This window comes from Hippopotamus amphibius, chromosome 2 (assembly GCF_030028045.1).
Source record: "Hippopotamus amphibius kiboko isolate mHipAmp2 chromosome 2, mHipAmp2.hap2, whole genome shotgun sequence".
In the NCBI taxonomy this organism is placed as follows: Eukaryota; Metazoa; Chordata; class Mammalia; order Artiodactyla; family Hippopotamidae; genus Hippopotamus; species Hippopotamus amphibius.
The window spans coordinates 22,237,590-22,255,475 of NC_080187.1; the positions used below are offsets into that span (position 1 = coordinate 22,237,590).

The 17,886-nt window shown below is 38.3% G+C and overlaps 1 protein-coding gene across 1 annotated transcript in view; it reads right to left on the reverse strand.

Annotated features, from left to right (window-relative positions):
* Nucleotides 1-5,283: 5,283 nt before the first annotated feature.
* HSDL2 (hydroxysteroid dehydrogenase like 2) overlaps nt 5,284-17,886 on the reverse strand; it is a 62,920-nt gene continuing 50,317 nt past the window's right edge. The window contains exons 10-11 of the mRNA XM_057721335.1: nt 17,255-17,383; nt 5,284-5,917 (exon numbers count right to left, since the gene is read on the reverse strand). Coding sequence (XP_057577318.1) covers nt 5,805-5,917; nt 17,255-17,383 — 242 coding nt within the window. The 3' untranslated portion in view covers nt 5,284-5,804. The remainder of the gene's footprint in view (nt 5,918-17,254; nt 17,384-17,886) is intronic.

Genomic DNA, 17,886 nt, shown 5'->3' on the forward strand with positions numbered 1-17,886 from the left:
TTAACTTGATAAAGATTATCTGAAAAAAAACTAAAACTAACATCACACTTCATGGTGAGAAACTAGAAGCTTTCCCACTAAGTCATGAACAAGGCAAGGATGTCCCCTCTCACTACTGCTTTTCAACATCATACTGAAGTACGAGGTAATGCAATAACATAAGAAAAGGAAATAAAGGTATACAGTTTGGGAAGGAGAAATAAAACTGTCTCTGTCCACAAATGGCATAACTGTCTATAGAGAAAATCTGTAAGATTTGACCAAAGAAACCTCTGGGAACTGATAAATGATTATAGCAAGGTTGTAGGATACAAGGTTAATATACAAAAGTCAATCACTTTTTCCTATATACCAGCAATGAAAATGTGAAATTTGAAATGTAAAACACATTACCATTTACTAACACTCAAAAAATTTAAATATTCAGGTACAAATCTATGTGTAAGATCTACATGTGAAAACCTACAAAACTGTGATGAAAGATATCAAAGAATGACACTAAATGAAGAGATATTTCATTTTCATGGATAGGAAGACTCAATATTGTCAAGACATCAGTTTATCCCAAATTGATATATAGATTCAACTCAATGCCATTCAAAATCCCATCAAGTTATTTTGTGAATATAAATTTATTCTAAAGTTATATGGAGAGGCAAAAGAACCAGAATAGCCAACTCAACACTGAAGAAGAATGAAGTTGGAAGATTGACATTACCTGACTTACTATAAAGCTAAAGTAACCATGTAGTTGTGGTATTGGTGAAAGAATAAAAACATCAATGGAGCAGAACAGAGAGCCTAGGAATAGACCCACATGAATATAGTCAACTGATCTTTCATAAAGGAGCAAAAACAGCCTTTTCAACAAATGGTGCTGGAACAACTGGATATACACATGCAAAAACAAAGAAATACAAAAAAAAACCTAACACCTTTCACTTTACACCTTTCACAAAAATTAGTCAAAATGGATTACAGATCTAAATGTCAAATGTAAAACTAAAACTCCTAGAAAATATCACAGGGATTTCCCTGGTGGTCCAATGGTTAAGACTCCACACTTCCAATGCAAGGGGTAAGGGTTTGATCCCTGGTCAGGGAATTAAGATACCACATGCCATGTGGCATGGCAGGAAGGAAGGAAGGAAGAAAAAGAAGAAAAGAAAAGCAAATATCATATAAGAAAACCTAGATGACCTTGGGTATGGCAATGACTTTTTAGACACAACACCAAAGGCATGATCCATGAAAGAAATGACTGATAAGCTGGTCTTCATTAAAATGAAAAACTTCTGCTCTGCAAAAGACAATGTCAAGAGAATGAGAAAAGTCACAGACTGGGAAAAAATATTTACAAAAGACACAATGATAAAGGATTGTTTTCCAAAATATACAAAGAACTCTTAAAATGCAACACTAAGAAAACAAACAGGACTTCCCACATGACACAGTGGTTAAGAATCCACCTGCCTATGCAGGGGATGTGGGTTCAACTCCTGGTCCAGGAAGATGCCACATGCCGTGGAACAACTAAGCCCATGCACCATAACTACTAAGCCTGCGCTCTAGAGCCCATGAGCCACAACGACTGACCCTGTGAGCCACAACTACTGAAGCCCATGTGCCTAGAGCCTGTGCTCCACAACAAGAGAAGCCACCACAATGAGAAGCCCACACACTGCAACGAAGAGAAGCCCCTGCTCTCCACAACTAGAGAAAGCCCTCTCGCAGCAACAGAGACCAAGCGCAGCCAAAAATAAAAATAAGTAAGTAAATAGACAAAATAATTAAAAAAAAAAAAAAAGGAAAACCACCGGATTTTAAACTGGGCCAAAGTCCTGAACACACATCTCACCAAAGAAGATATGGAGGAAAGTAAGCATATGAAAAGATGTCCAACATCATATGTCATGAGGGAACTGCAAATTAAAACAACAAGGAGATACCACCACACACCTGTTAGAATGAGCAAAATCCACAAAACTGACAATACCAAATGCTAGCAAGGATGTGGAGCAACAGGAACACGTTGCTGGTAGGAAGGCAAAATGGTACAGCCACTTTGGGAGACCCTTTGGCAGTTTCTTAATTTACAATCCATACTTTCTTCCTCCAGTTTCCCACCCTAGAAACTCAAAGCCCTCTTAGTCTTGTTACTTCACAAAAAATTTATTGTTCATTGTTGTGTAAGCTCAAGTTCTACCCACATCTTTGCGTTACTCATGTCTGAATGTTTCCATGTGTATGTGCAATGCATATGTTAAGGAACTATTTGTTTTTCTCTTGCTAATCTACCTTTTGTTAGTCTAATTTATAGGGCCCCAAATGAGAACTTAAGATAGGTAAAGGGAAAAGACTTCTTTTCCTACTTAAGAGGATTATTGGGACTTCCCTGGTGGTCCACTGGGTAAGACTCCATGCTCCCAATGCAGGGGGCCCAGGTTCAATCCCTGGTTAGGGAACTAGATCCCGCGTGCATACTGCAACTAAGAAGTCCACATGCCACAACTAAGAAGTCTGCATGCCACAACGAAAACCCTGTGTGCTGAAATTAAGACCTGGCACAGCCAAAATAAATAAATAAATAAGTAAATAAATATATATGTGTGTGTGTATGTGTGTATATATATATATATATAAAGAGGATTACTATTTAAGAGGCACTATTTAAGGGAATTCCCTGGTGGTCCAGTGGTTAGGACTCAGTGCTTTCACTGCTGGAGTTGGATTCGATCCCTGGTCGGGGGACTGAGATCCTGCAAGCCATGTGGCACTGCCAAAAGAAAAAAGAAAAAAAGAGGCACTATTTAAGGGGATTTGTTGAAATATAGGATTACTAGCAACAAACCATCTTTAAAATGTCTAGACAACTTCACTCAAATACTAAAAAGCCGAATGGCATGATTTCCTTCCATACCATTCCATTTCAGAAACAGGGCTCAACTGGATACTGAACAACACACAAAATGACCATTCAAAACTTCTGGGAGACTCTATAACCTCAGTGCAGTTAATGGGCAAGAGCCAAGAAAAGGGAACAGGTGAATTCATTAAGGCAGCTGGGAGATGTGCCAAGAGAGAAAGCTTTAGGAATGTAGGTGTGGCACCTTTATTTCTGATAAAATAGTACAGATTGCTCAGTACTTCTTAGTGGTAATGAGCACAAAGAGGCTGCAGATGACCTCACCCAACTCCCTCAATTACTGACATGAAAACCAGGGCCCTGTGGAAAGTTTTTTTCTGATACCCTAAAGCCTTTTAATTAGCAAGTTCATGTTTTAGTAACCAAACCCAGGAATTCCCGCCTCACAATATTTTCTACTTTTTATTTTCCCACAGCTTTGAAACCATGAGGAAAATGCAGAGAAAAGAGAGAAGTCTTTACAAAATTTCAGTAGAAAAGGAGTCTGATGGCAACAATCTGACTAGGATCCTAACATGGCTGGAAATGACTGGGAGATGCCAAGAGAGTTGTGAGCCTGCCATGTCAAAGTCAGTCTATCTGGGCTTCATGGAGGGGGAGGTGGGGTCTTTAAGTTCTAGCCAAGGCCAATGTACTGGGAGGTTTTTGGTGGAAAGAGCTTGTTAATTGTGACCTTAGGCAAGTCCTTTCTTATCTCTGATCCTTTTGTTTCCTCATTTGTGAAATACAGATTAAGTGCTCCTAACATTATGATTCTACAAAATGTCAGAGTTAACTAAGTTGCTTAACAGCATTAGAGTGGAAGGTGAGAAGTGAAAGAATTACCCTGAAGTAGTATTTTTAACTGATTAAAAGGAAAAGTAGGGTCTTTAAAAAAAAATAAGTGTAGCTTTTTAAAAAAAAGAAATGAAACAGAGTAGGACCCTGTGGGGCTGTCCTGGATACAAATCCTTTCTGTATCTCCCACTTTTTGTTTGAAGAAAATAGGCTTCATTCAGACCTTCACTGAGTCACAAAGGGCAGATTCAAACAATTGCTAATTAGGGAAGGGAGGAAATGTAGAAACTGGAGGAGCAGTCAAGAAACAGTAGTGCAGGGGCTTCCCTGGTGGCACAGTGGTTAAGAACCCGCCTGCCAGTGCAGGGGACATGGGTTCGATCCCTGCTCCAGGAAGATCCCACATGCCGCGGAGCAACTAAGCCTGTGCACCACGGCTACTGAGCCTGCGCTTTAGAGCCCGTGAGCCACGACTATTGGGCCCACTCACCGCAACTAAAGAAAGCCTGCACACAGCAAAAAAAGATCCAACACAGCCAATAAAATAAATTAATTAATTTAAAAAAGAAAGAAAATATGACCATCTTTAAAAAAAAAAAAAAAGAAAAGAAACAGTAGTGCAGCCTGGGGGAAGGGTCCTGGTTCCTCCTCAAGGTATATACATAACAATACCTTTGCTTTCTTCTGGGGGAACTAAGCCCCCCCCCACCGTGGAGGATGGTAACTTCATGTTGAGCACAGGATTCCTGAAACACCTCTATGTTACCTCACAACCAATCAATCAGAAGAAAGTCACACACCCTGCAGCCCTCACCCCAAATTTTGCCTACAGAAACTTCTCCCTGAAAACCATCCAGGAGTTTGGGTTTTTTGAGCACGAGCTGCCCATTCTCCTTGCTTGGCCCTGTTAACAAACCTTTCTCTGCTCCAAGCTCCAATGTTTCAGTTTGTTTGGCCTCACTGTGTGTAAGGCACATAAACTTGTGTTCATAACAGAAATACTAACAAACTATTGCATTGGTTTGCTAGGATTGCAATAACAAAATACCACAGAGTGGGTGGCTAAAGCAACAGAAATTTCTTACAATTCTGGAAACTAGTCTGAGATCAAGGTGTCAATAGGTTTGGTTTCTTCTGAGGCCTTTCTCCTTGGCTTGCAGATGACTGCCTTCTTGCTGGTCCCCATGTGGTCATTCTGCTGTAGGTGCCTCCTCAGTCTCTCTTTTGTGTCCAAATTTCCTCTTATTCCTCTTATTTCCTCACCAGTCAGATTGGATTATGGCCGACTCTAAAAGCCTGGTTTTAACTTACTCACCTCTTGAGAGGCCTTATCTCCAAATACAGTCCAATTCTGAGATTTTGGGGTTAGGACTTCAACATATGAAGGAGGTATACCTTTCAGCCCATAACAACCATCTATTCTAACATTCTCATTTCAAAATGCTGACCAAATGAATACTTCTGGGGAGAAATTATTTTAGGATATTTTTACACACTTTAAAATAGGATATATACTGCAATTAGTTGAATCGCATCAGTAATACTTTCCTATAGGTAACACGCTTAGAAAGTAGTTAACAAAATGAAAAACTGTTTTTAATTTGCCTTCACAAATAGTATTTATTAAGTAGTTTATTATTTGATTTCTGTTGAAATGTACTATAGCAGATCTTCTTTAAAACAAATTTATAAAAATCTAAAATATCATCAGTATACAATCCTAAACTGAAAAGTTTAAAACAGATTAGTCTCATTTTAAATGGGAAGAAGATATGAAAAGACTAAATGTTGCTGCCTGACCCTGACTGATCACTGATAATATTTTTCCTAGAGATAACAGTGTATAAGATACAGGACTCAGAGGGCAAACCTCACAAAATATGAAAAACAGAATGTGTTAGAATTCTACTTAATGATGCTTATGTTTGGTTGACTAGCTGTTTTAATTACAATTTCAAGTCTTAAAGATACAGAAATTCTATTTTTTCCAGAACAAACATGCATATCCTTATAATATAATAGGGATGAAAACAAACATTCACTTTTTAACTGTTGAGCCCTTTTACTTTTTGAGCTTAGCAGTCAACATTTTTTTTTCTCTTCACAGCCTGGCATTCATCTGATTCATTAGCTTCTCCAATTTGATTGCTAGGGCCATGTTTCCTTTAATCTTCAATTTTCCTGACATGAATGCTATTGTTGGTTTTAGTTTCCCTAAAATGAGAAAATGAGAGAGGAAAAAGCAGCCATTAGTGCCCTTAGGGATACACTGCTTCAAGAATATGCATTATAAAAAGAATCTCTGAGTTTTATAATCCTCTGAAGCACAGAAATTTCTTTTATAGTATCTTTTTATCAGTATCTTGGGAATCGCAATTCCTAGATTTAGATGTTAACAATATCTTATAATATGAGCGATAATATAGAAACAACAACCAACAAAAGATTATACCAAAAAGCTGAAGATGCAACATTTATACACTAGTTACAGTACACTAAAGAATAGATGGCCCTCAAATGAATTGTAGTAAACAAATACTATCTATTTTAGTTAATTTTCCAATCTATTATAGTTCATTGAACTCTTAACATTTCAAGTTCAGATTCAAAAAATCAAATGGTATAAATGCATATAACATCTTTAAGAAATAACATTAAAAGTAGAGTGTATGGATACAAAAGTATGTCTTAGCAGTATTATAACCACAGAAATGCCAGAATATAAAATGGTGAGCATTAAAACAGAATTGTAGCTAATAAAAATATATAATAAATAGAAGCTCCATGGAGGCAGGGAACTTTGTTTTTATGTGCTACTCTCATTTCCCAATCTTTTCATTGTTAGGCTTCAGCAAAATAACTGGCTCCTTGCTCTCTCACTCTATAGTGAAATCCACCAGTCCACAGCCCCACTTGTGCATATGCAGCTTCCAATCAGCTTTACGGAGCCTTCCCTGTAAAGATGAATGGACATAAATGGAGACCAAAAAAAAAAAAAAAAAAAAAAAATCACCCCAAAACCAAAAACAGCTAAAAGCAGTTTGGGAGAAACAGAGACTGCAGGCGTAGAAGAAAAAGAAATGAAGTAAATGAACAAATTTAAAATTCCCTAATTCATGTCCTCATTGATAAGAGAAGCTGTACCAATGTATAGAGAGCAGGATGCTGGAAGAGAAGGGCAGAGGCAATGGGGCAGAGAAGAGAGTGGAAGGAGAGGAAGCGGGGGAAGCAGATGAAGGGGAATGAAATGGAGTAGAGTGAGGCGGAAGAGGGGGGCAGTAAGAGAAGAAGAAAGAAACTGAGGAAACATGAGTGAACTCTTGGAAATTAAGATTTTGATATATCGACAATATTAAAATGTAATAGAGGGAATTCCCTGGTAACACAGTGGTTAAGAATCCACCTGTCAGTGCAGGGGCACAGGTTCTAGCCCTAGTAAGGAAAGATCCCACATGCTGCGGAGCAACTAAGCCCATGCACAACAACTACTGAATCCCGCATGCCTAGAGCCCCTGCTCTGCAACAAGAGAAGCCACTGCAATGAGAAGCCTGCACACAGCAACGAACAGAAGCCCCCACTCTCCACAACTAGAGAAAGCCCACACGCAGCAACAAAGACTCAACACAGCCAAAAATAAATAAATAAAATAATAAATAAATCTTTAAAAAATGTAATAGAAAGGAAGCACTTGGAATCTTCTGGTCACAGCAGTCAGTCTCTCTATTGCAACATTGCCCCTCCCATATTACAAAAGCCCCTCTTCAATAACCACCTCCCCACACAATAATCTTCCCTAATAAAGTTTTCCTTTCTCTCTCTCTCTCTATGTATATACACATACATATATATATGTATTTTTTTAAGGAATATAAAGGAAATAATTAGGCCCTAAATGTAAGGTGATTAAATCAGAGATTCAATGTTTTCTTCCAAAAGTGAGAACTGAGAAAACTGAGAGGACTATGAAAAAAATGATATAAGATACATTCCCAAAGAGCTCATCAAGTATCCAGGAAGATGAAGGAAAAAAAAGACCACATCACCTTGTATCACTTGAAATTTCAGAACACTACAGAGAAAGAGATCATGTTGATTCCCAAACTTTCAGAAAGGGGAAGGGTGGATACAAAAGATTAAGAATAGTATCAAATCCTCCATGGTAACCTTAGAAAATGGAGCAATGACTTCAAAATTCTGAGGGAAAATGAATTTTAATCCAGAAACCTCTATCCAGACAAATAACCAATGTGTTGGGAGAATACAAGTAGGTTTTTTGTTTGTTTTGTTTTTCTTTTTGGCCACACCACACAGCATGTGGGATCTTAGTACCCCAACCAGGGATGGAACTGTGGCCCCTGCAGTGGAAGCATGGAGTCTTAACCACTGGACCACCAGGGAAGTCCCACAAGTAGTTTTAGATACTCACAAAAATTAGCTCTTATGTATCCTTTCTAATGAAGCTACTGGAGAATATGTGCCACCAAAATGAGGATGTAAACCAAGAAAAAAGAAGAAAGGGATACAGGAAACAAGAGATTCAATGCAGGAGAGAGTTACAGAAATTTCTAGGATCACAGCTGTGTAGCAGACTTAATGAGCTATCTGTTTAGAACTCACTTTTTTTTTAACCTGCGCTGCACACCTCGTGGGATCCCCAACCAGGGATCGAACCCGGGGCCTCAGCAATGGAAGCAGAGAGTCCTAACTAGTGGATCACCAGGGAATTCCCTGTTTAGCTTGTAACAAGAAGACAGAGCTCCAGGAACAACGTAGATTGACAGATAATCTGACACTGGGAGAATGAATTCTTAAAACTCAAAAAAAAAAAAAAAATTAAATTAAAGCGATAAAAAATCCAATTACAATGGGAAAAGGACCTGAGTAGACATTTCTTCAAGGGATATACACGTATGACTAATAAGCACATGAAAAAATGCTGAACAGCATTAGTCATTAGAGAAATGCAAATCAAAACTACATGAGCTATTACTTCATACTCACTAGGATTGCTGTTGTGAAAAAAAACAAAAACAAAAACAAGTGTTGGTGAGGACAAGGATACAGATAAATAGAAACCCTCATATACTGCTGGTAGGAATATAAATGTTCAGGTGCTATGGAAAACATTTTTGCAATTCTTCAAAGAGTTAAATATAGAATTACCATATGATCCAGCAATACAAGAGAAATGAAAACATAAATCTTGGACATAGAAACTTGGACACAAATGTTTACAGCAGCATTATTTATAACAGCCAAACAAAATATCTTTCAACAGATGAACAGATAATCAGTCATAAAAAGAAATGAAGTACCAATACATGCTACAACTTGGATGAACCCTGAAAACATCATGCCAAGTGACAGGAGCCATACACAAAAGGCCACATACTGAATGACTCCATCTACATGAACTATCCAGAATGGGCAAATCCACAGAGAGGGAAAGCATATTAGTAGTTCCCATGGGATGGGGGAGGCTGGGATGGGGTGTTACTTAAATGGTATAGGGGTGTTCTTTTGGAGTGATGAAAAAGTTTTGAAGCTAAAGAGCAGTGGTTGCATAGCGTTGTGAATGCACTAAGTTAAATACCATTGAACTGTACACTTTAAATGCTTACTTGTATGTTATGTGAATTTCATCTCCATTTTTCAAGAAGGGAATTAAATACTGGTATGTGCTACATCAAGAATGAAACCTGAAAACAAGCTAAAAGAAGAAACATGCTGCAAAAAAGCCAGTCACGCAAAAAATTTGATAGTATATGATTCTGTTCATATGAAAGTTCAGAATAGGGAAATCTACAGACACAGGAAGTAGATTAGTGGTTGCTTAGGGCTAGGGGCAGGGAGATGAGGGATATGGGATTAACAGCTAGTGGGGATAGGGTTTCTCTTTTTGAGATGATGCAAATGTTCTAAAAGCAACTGTGGGGGCTTCCTCACTGGCGCAGTGGTTAAGAATCCGCCTGCTAATGCAGGGAACACGGGTTTGATCCCTGTTCCAGGAAGATCCCACATGCTGTGGAGCAACTAAGCACGTGTGCCACAACTATTGAGCCTGTGCTTTAGAGCCCATGAGCCACAACTATTGAGCCCATGTGCTACAACTACTGAAGCCCACGTACCTAGAGCCCATGCTCCACAACAAGAGAAGCCACGGCAATGAGAAGCCCGCACACCACAACTACTGAGCCCATGTGCTGCAACTACTGAAGCCCATGTGCCTAGAGCCCGTGCTCCACAACAAGAGAAGCCACGGCAATGAGGAGCGCACGCACCACAACTATTGAGCCCATGTGCTGCAACTACTGAAGCCCACATGCTAGAGCCTGTGCTCCACAACAAGAGAAGCCACGGCAATGAGGAGCCCGTGCACCACAACAAAGAGTAGCCCCCACTCACTGCAACTAAAAGAAAGCCCACGCACAGCAAAAAAAGACCCAACACAGCCAATAAAAAAAATAATAAAATAAATAAATAAATAAAAGGAAGTGTCGGGATGGTTGGTTGCAAACATCTTTGAATATGCTAAAAAATCAGTCAACTCTTTAAATGGAACAATTACATGGTATGTGAATTATAGATCAATAAAACTTTCTGTTTAAAAAAGTAAAAGCTATTGACATAGAACAATAAATCAAATTAGTAATTAAAAATTTTCCCACAAAAAAATCCAAGGCCCAAATAGCTTCACTGGTTAATTCATAGGATATAAAATTTATACAAAAGTCAAATGTATTTATGTATACTAGCAATAAATAATTAAACAATAAAATTATGACAATAATTTCATTCACAATAGCATAAAAAAGAATGAAATACTTAGGGAAAAAAGCATGAACCATAAAAGAAAAAAAAGACAGATCAGACTATCAAAACTAAAAACTTTTGTAGTTCAGAAGATACCACTAAGAAAATGAAAAGATAAGTCACTGACTGAAAGAAAATATTTGCAAGTCACATGCATCTAGAGTTTATAAAGAACACTTACAACTTAACAATGAAAAGACAAGTCAATTTAAAAACAAAACATTTGAATAGACAGTTTGTCAAATATAAACAGCTATTAAGTACATGGTAAGATGTTCAACATTATTAATCATTAAGAAAACGAAAAGTAAAACCACAATGAGATACCACCACACACCCGCTATAATGGCTATGATAACAAAGGCACTGCCATTTGTGACATGATGGATAAACCTGGAAGACATGATGCTGCATGAAATAAGACAAAGAGACAAAAACTGTATGATCTCACTTACATGTGGAACCTAAAAAAAGTCAAACCCACAGAGGCAGAGAGTAGAATTGTGTGATGTTGGTCACAGGGTACAAACTTTCAATTATAAGATGAGTAAGTTCTAGGGATCTAACGTTAAATAAGCACAGTGACTATAGTTAATAATACTGTACTGTTTACTTGAAATTTGCTGAGAGTAAATCTTAAGTGTTCTCATGACAACAAAAAAAAAGGTAACCGTGCAAGGTGATGGATGTGTTAATTAGCTTGAGTATCATAATTTCCCAGTGTATACAAATATCAAGTCATCATGTTATATACCTTAAATATACAGCTTTTATTAAAAAAATATATACAGTTTTTATTTATCAATTATATCTCAATAATAAAACTGTTTTAAAAAAAGGCACTAGTAAATGCTGGTGAGGATTTGTAGGAACTTGAACCTTTAGACAACGCTGACAAGAATATAAAATTAGCAGCAGCCACTTTAGCAAACAGTTTGGTGGTTTATTACAAAGTTACATATCAACTTACCATATGACCCAGCAATTCCACTCTTAGGAATCTACCCAACAGAAATGAAAACATATACCCACACAAATATGTGTATGAAAATATTCACAGCAGCATTATTCATAATCCCCCAAAACTTGAAACAACCCAAATATCCACCAGCTGGTGAGTGGTTAAACATGAGGTATATCCATACAATGGAATACTATTCAGCAATAAAAAGGAAGTGAACTACTGATACATGCTATAACATGAGGGATGAATCTCAAAAGCCTTATGCTAAGCAAAAGAAGCCAGATATGAAAGACTATATGCTTTTAAAATTCCATTTGTATGAAATGTCCAGAAGTAGCAAATGTATAGAGACAGCAAGTTAGTGTCTGGCTGGCTGGGCAGCAAAAAGGGGGATTGACTGCAAAGAGACAGGATTTTGGAGGGAGTGATAGAAATCTTCTCAAACTAGATTATAATGATGGTTGTACAATCCTATAAATTTACTAAAAATCATATATACTTATAATGGGTAGATTTTATGGTATGTAAATCATGCCTTAATAAAACTGTTCTAAAAAATAACTTTAAAAAAAATGCTAGTAAGCACAGTTTTATATGTATGTGAGTGTGTGTGTGTGTGTGTGTGTGTGTGTATTTCTCCTCCCAATATATTAATCAGGTGATCTTGTACAATTTTTCTTTCTATTATAATGCTTTACCATACAGTGGCCTCTACTGGCCAAAAAGTGAGACTGTGATTAGTTGATCACTAGTTGCTTTAATTTGTTATATTGAGATGGGCTCCAGGCTAGGCATTTACAACTGGCCTGTTCACACCTCTGGGGTGAGAAGAAGATGAGCTCCAGGCCAGACATCCATTACCAGCTCCCTAAATACATTTCCTAAGGCAAGAGACAATTGGGCTCCGGATTACATAATTATGACTGGACCCCTGTTTATATTTTGAGATTTGCACATCAATATAAGAAACAGCAACAGGAAGATGGTGGAGTAGGAGGACGTGCGCTCACTCCCTCTTGCAAGAGCACCGGAATTACAACTAACTGCTGGACAACCATCAACAGAAAGACACTGGAACTCACCAAAAAAAACCACCCCACATCCAGAGACAAAGGAGAAGCTGCAAAGAGATGGTAGGAGGGGTGCAATTGCGTTAAAATCAAATCCCATGAATGCTGGGTGGGTGACTCACAAGCTGGAGAACAGTTATACCGCAGAAGTCCTGAGGGTTCTGAGCCCCACATCAGGCTTCCCAACCTGGTGGTCCAGCAACGGGAGGAGGAATCCCTAGAGATTCAGACTTTGAAAGCCAGCAGGATTTGACTGCAGGACCTCCACAGGACTGGGGGAAACAGAGACTCCACTCTTGGAGGGCACACAAAAAAGTATGCTCACCAGGACCCAGGGGGAAGGAGCAGTGACCCCATAGGAGACTAAACCAGACCTACCTGCTGGTGTTGGAGGGTTGCCTGCAGAGGTGGGGGGGCAGCTGTGGCTCACCAAGGAGACAGGGGCACTGGCAGCAGGGGTTCTGAGAAGTGCTCATTGGCGTGAGCCCTTCCAGAGTCCACCATTAGCTCCACCAAAGAGCCTGTAAGCTCCAGGGCTGGGCCGAACGGACCACCAGGGTGGGAACACAGCCCCACCCATTGGCAGACAAGCAGATTAAAGTGTCACTGAGCTCCACCCACCAAATCAGATTAAAGTTTTACTGAGCTCCACCCACCCAGCCCAACCCACCATCAGTCCCTCCCATCACGAATCACCCACGAGCCTCCTAGGCAGCTTCCTCCACAAGAGGGCAGACAGCAGAATCAAGCAGTATCAGCACTATTTCATCTTGTGGAACTGAAAATCACAGCCACAGAAAGACACAGAAAATGAAAAGGCAAAAGACTTTGTACCAGATGAAGGGAAAACCCCAGAAAAACAACTAAATGAAGAGGAGATAGGCACTTTTCCGGAAAAAGAATTCAGAATAATGATGGTGAGGATGATCCGGGACTTTGAAAAAAGACTGGATGCAAAGATCAAAAAGTTGCAAGAAAAGTTTACCAAAGACCTAGAAGAATTAAAGAACAAACAAACAGAGATATGCAACACAATAACTGAAATGAAAAATACACTGGAAGGAACCAACAGCAGATTAACTGAGGCAGAAGGACAAATAAGTGAGCTGGAAGACAGAATGGTGATTATCACTGATGCGGAAAAGAATAAAGAAAAAAGAATGAAAAGAACTGAAGACAGTCTAAGAGACCTCTGGGACAATGTTAAACGCACCAACATTCGCATTATAGGGGTCCCAGAAGGAGTAGAGAGAGAGAAAGGACCTGAGAAAATACTGGAAGAGATTATAGTTGAAAATTTCCCTAACACGGGAAAGGAAATAGCTACCCAAGTGCAGGAAGCGCAGAGAGTCCCAGGCAGGATAAACCCAAGGAGAAACATGCCAAGACATATAGTAGTCAAAATGACAAAAATTAAAGACACAGAAAAGTTATTAAAAGCAACAAGGGAAAAACGACAAATAACATACAAGGGAACTCCCATCAGGTTAACAGCTGATTTCTCAGCAGAAACTCTGCAAGCCAGAAGGGAGTGGCACGATACATTTAAAGTGATGACCGAGATGAACCTACAACCAAGAATACTCTACCCAGCAAGGATCTCATTCAGATTCGATGGAGAAATCAAAAGCTTTACAGACAAGCAACAGCTAAGAGAATTCAGCACCACCAAACCAGCCCTACAGCAAATGCTAAAGGAACTTCCCTAAGCAGGAAACATAAGAGAAGAAAAGGACCTACAAAAACAAACCCCAAACAATTAAGAAAATGGTAATAGGAACATACATATCGATAATCACCTTGAATGTAAATGGACTAAATGCACCAACCAAAAGACACAGACTGGCTGAATGGATACAAAAACAAGACCCATATATATGCTGTCTACAAGAGACCCACTTCAGACCTAAGGACACATACAGATAGAAAGTGAGGGGATGGAAAAAGATATTCTATGCAAATGGAAATCAAAAGAAAGCTGGAGTAGTGATACTCATACCAGATAAAATAGACTTTAAAATAAAAAATATTACAAGAGACAAGAAAGGACACTACATAAAGATCAAGGGATCCATCCAAGAAGAGGAGATAACAATTATAAATATATATGCGCCCAATATAGGAGCACCTCAATACATAAGGCAAATACTAACAACTATGAAAGGGGAAATCGACAGTAACACAATCATAGTGGGGGACTTTAACACCCCACTTACACCAATGGACAGATCATCCACACAGAAAATTAAGAAGGAAACACAAGCTTTAAATGACATAATAGATCAGCTGGATTTAACAGATATCTATAGGACATTACATCCAAAAACAGCAGATTACACATTCTTCTCAAGTGCACATGGGACATTCTCCAGGATAGATGACATTTTGGGTCATAAATTTGTTATATTTATAACATATCCACTATATAGTTTAGGTCACAGAAGTGGCTATGGTTTCTTAAAAGAGAATGCTTAGGTGTAAGGTCTAAATAGCGCCCATTCAAAGGAGAGCAGATGGAATAGAGTAAGAATGAAAGGACATAAGAACCAGAAGCAAAGTCATTTGCTCCCAATCTGAACTGCTGCTATAAAATGAACCTCATAAGGGACTTCCCTGGCAGTCTAGTGGTTAAGACTCCGCGATTCTACTGTAGGGGGCACGGGTTCGATCCCTGGTTAGGGAAGTAAGATCCCACATGCCGAGTGGCATGGCCAAAAAAATAAATAAAATAAACTTTATAAAAATATACATATATATTTTAAATTACTCATTTAGCTGACTGACCTCCTAGTCAATCCAGGAGCACACTCATAAAGATATAAATGGAAAGCCCATTATTGCAAGTTTATGCTACATAAATAAAATGTAAATTAAGGAGATAACTTGATTCTTTCACCTTTGGAGGGCAAAACAGCATAATGATTTAGAAGAGCATGAGCTTTCGAGTTAGCTTAGATTTGAATCCTGACTCCAACATTGACTCACCCACCAAGTGACTCTAGGTTTATCATTGAATTAATCAATACCTCAGTCTCCCTTTTTATAAAATGGAGAAAATCTTTTATCTCAAACCATCATTGGGAATATTGCTTAACTCAACAGTAATCATATACAGGGGACTTTCCTGGTGGTCCAGTGGTTAAGAATCTGCCTTCCAATGCAGGAAACTCAGGTTCAATCTCTGGTAGGGGAAAAAAGACCCCACATGCCTCAGGGCAACTAAGCTTGCAGGCCGCAACTACTGAACCCACACACCATGATGTAAGATCCTGTGTGCTGCAACGAAGATCTTGAGCACCACAACTAAAATGCAATGCAGCCAAATAAATACTTTTTTACAAAATAGTAATCATATACATAATAGCTATAATTACTGTTATTTCTGTTTGGAAATTGATAATTTTTTTAATTTTTAAAGATCTTCAAGTTCAAAATATTACATATTTATAAGGTTCAAATTTACCACTTATTTAGCATCCAAAGCACTGTGTTTAAGCCCTACAGAGAAACAGATTTTGAAACACTAAACAAACACTAAAGAAATTAAAAATGATTAAAGAGATAACTATTCATTAACATTAAAAGATGTTATAATGTACTAAGTGAAAAAGGTTACCAAATAGCAGTAATGCTATAATCTTGTTTGTATAAGCATACATATATTTATATACATTCATTAAAATATATATATATATGACTTTAAACCAAAAATCAACTGATGGTTTTATCTTTCAGTAGTACAATAAAAAATAATATTATTTATTTTCTTTTTTCCTAAGCATATTTTTAAATTTTTGTACTATGAATATTTAGTACTACTGTTTTAAAAAAGGCGGGGGGGGGGGGGGAGTTGAAGAAACCTAGATCATTAGTAACATCATACACAAACTGGCTCAGATAGTACGTAGGCCATTAGCATCCTGGGTTAGAAATGAAAAGCGAGACTTACAGGGCACAGAATACACTGTGATCTTCAATTTATGAATATTAAAACAGAATGAAGAATAAATAACATAACTCATTAAATTAATCTTTAGGATCTTTAGACTAAAATGTTACAATACTTTTGTTTAAAGTGCTGCTTCTAATAAGTACATGTGTTAATTAACTCACCATCTAGAGCAGTGTTGTAAGAGCAGAAAATAGAAAAAATTACCCTTAAAATTTTGCTGGCACAGTTAGAGATACGTAGGCAGAACAGGACATTATGCAGAAGCTTCTCCTGGTTATGGATTCCACAGAAAGCAGGTCACTGGACCACGGGAGATGGCTGCACTTTCTTATTACAATTGTTGGCAAGACTGAAGCATGACCTTACTCTCAATAAACAAGCTGCAGCTAAGTTCAGCACCTCTGGTGACCAAGGTGTTACTGGAAATGAGATCTTAGTCCAACTAGTAGAAATGAAGCCTACCTAGGAGTGCTTCTGATTTATCTGGTTTATCTGTCTTATTAGCTTCTCAGTCAGGCAAAAAGTAAACTCTAACATCTTCTCCCCATTTGTTGGACGAAGTAGAAGGGTCAGTAGAGCTAACAGTAAGAACCACCTTTCCAAGACAATGTGCTCTTCCAATCAACTTCAATAGTCACTAAGATTACACTGCTACAAACACGTATGAGTCTTGATTATTTGGAAAGGAATAAAGCAAAATGTTGGAACAAAATTTTCCTTGATCAGTAAACGAGTACAATTAAAAACTCACCTGAAAACATTTTTACAAAATCATCGGTAGACATACTCATCACCACATCTGCCCGATCAGAAGGCTCTCCACATCCGACCTGCCCACCCTTGCTTTTAAGATCAAGAAACCATGTTCCACCATCTTCACCTACACAGAAAAGAAAGATATAGAAATAAATGTCAAACAAGCCTTGTTCTTCTTAAACTTAATAACTGTACAATTAGAATAATCATATATAATGCTGTTACCCAGGTTGAAATCCCCAGGCCTCTATCAAATTCAGCCAATGTTTATTAAGTATTTATTCTGTGCCAGGCACTAGACTAGGCTCTGAAGACTCTGCAATAACATGGTTCTTACAAAATGGGACATGGAAGGTGATATGGAGTCAGGAGAGCCCAGCTGAAGCTGAGATTTAAAAAGAATTTGCTAGATGAGGAACTGAAAAAAGGACTGAAGAACTAGAAGGTAGAAAGAGAGTGGATGGTGGCCTCAGGTGACCTTGTAAGGCAGTCCGATGCAGAGTGCAATGAGCCATGTAAAGGATTCCCTGATTTCATCATAAGGGAAATGCCATGGAAGAGGAATGACATTAGGTTTGTATTTTAAATGGATCACCCTAACAGCTGCGTAGAGAAGATATTGGAAGG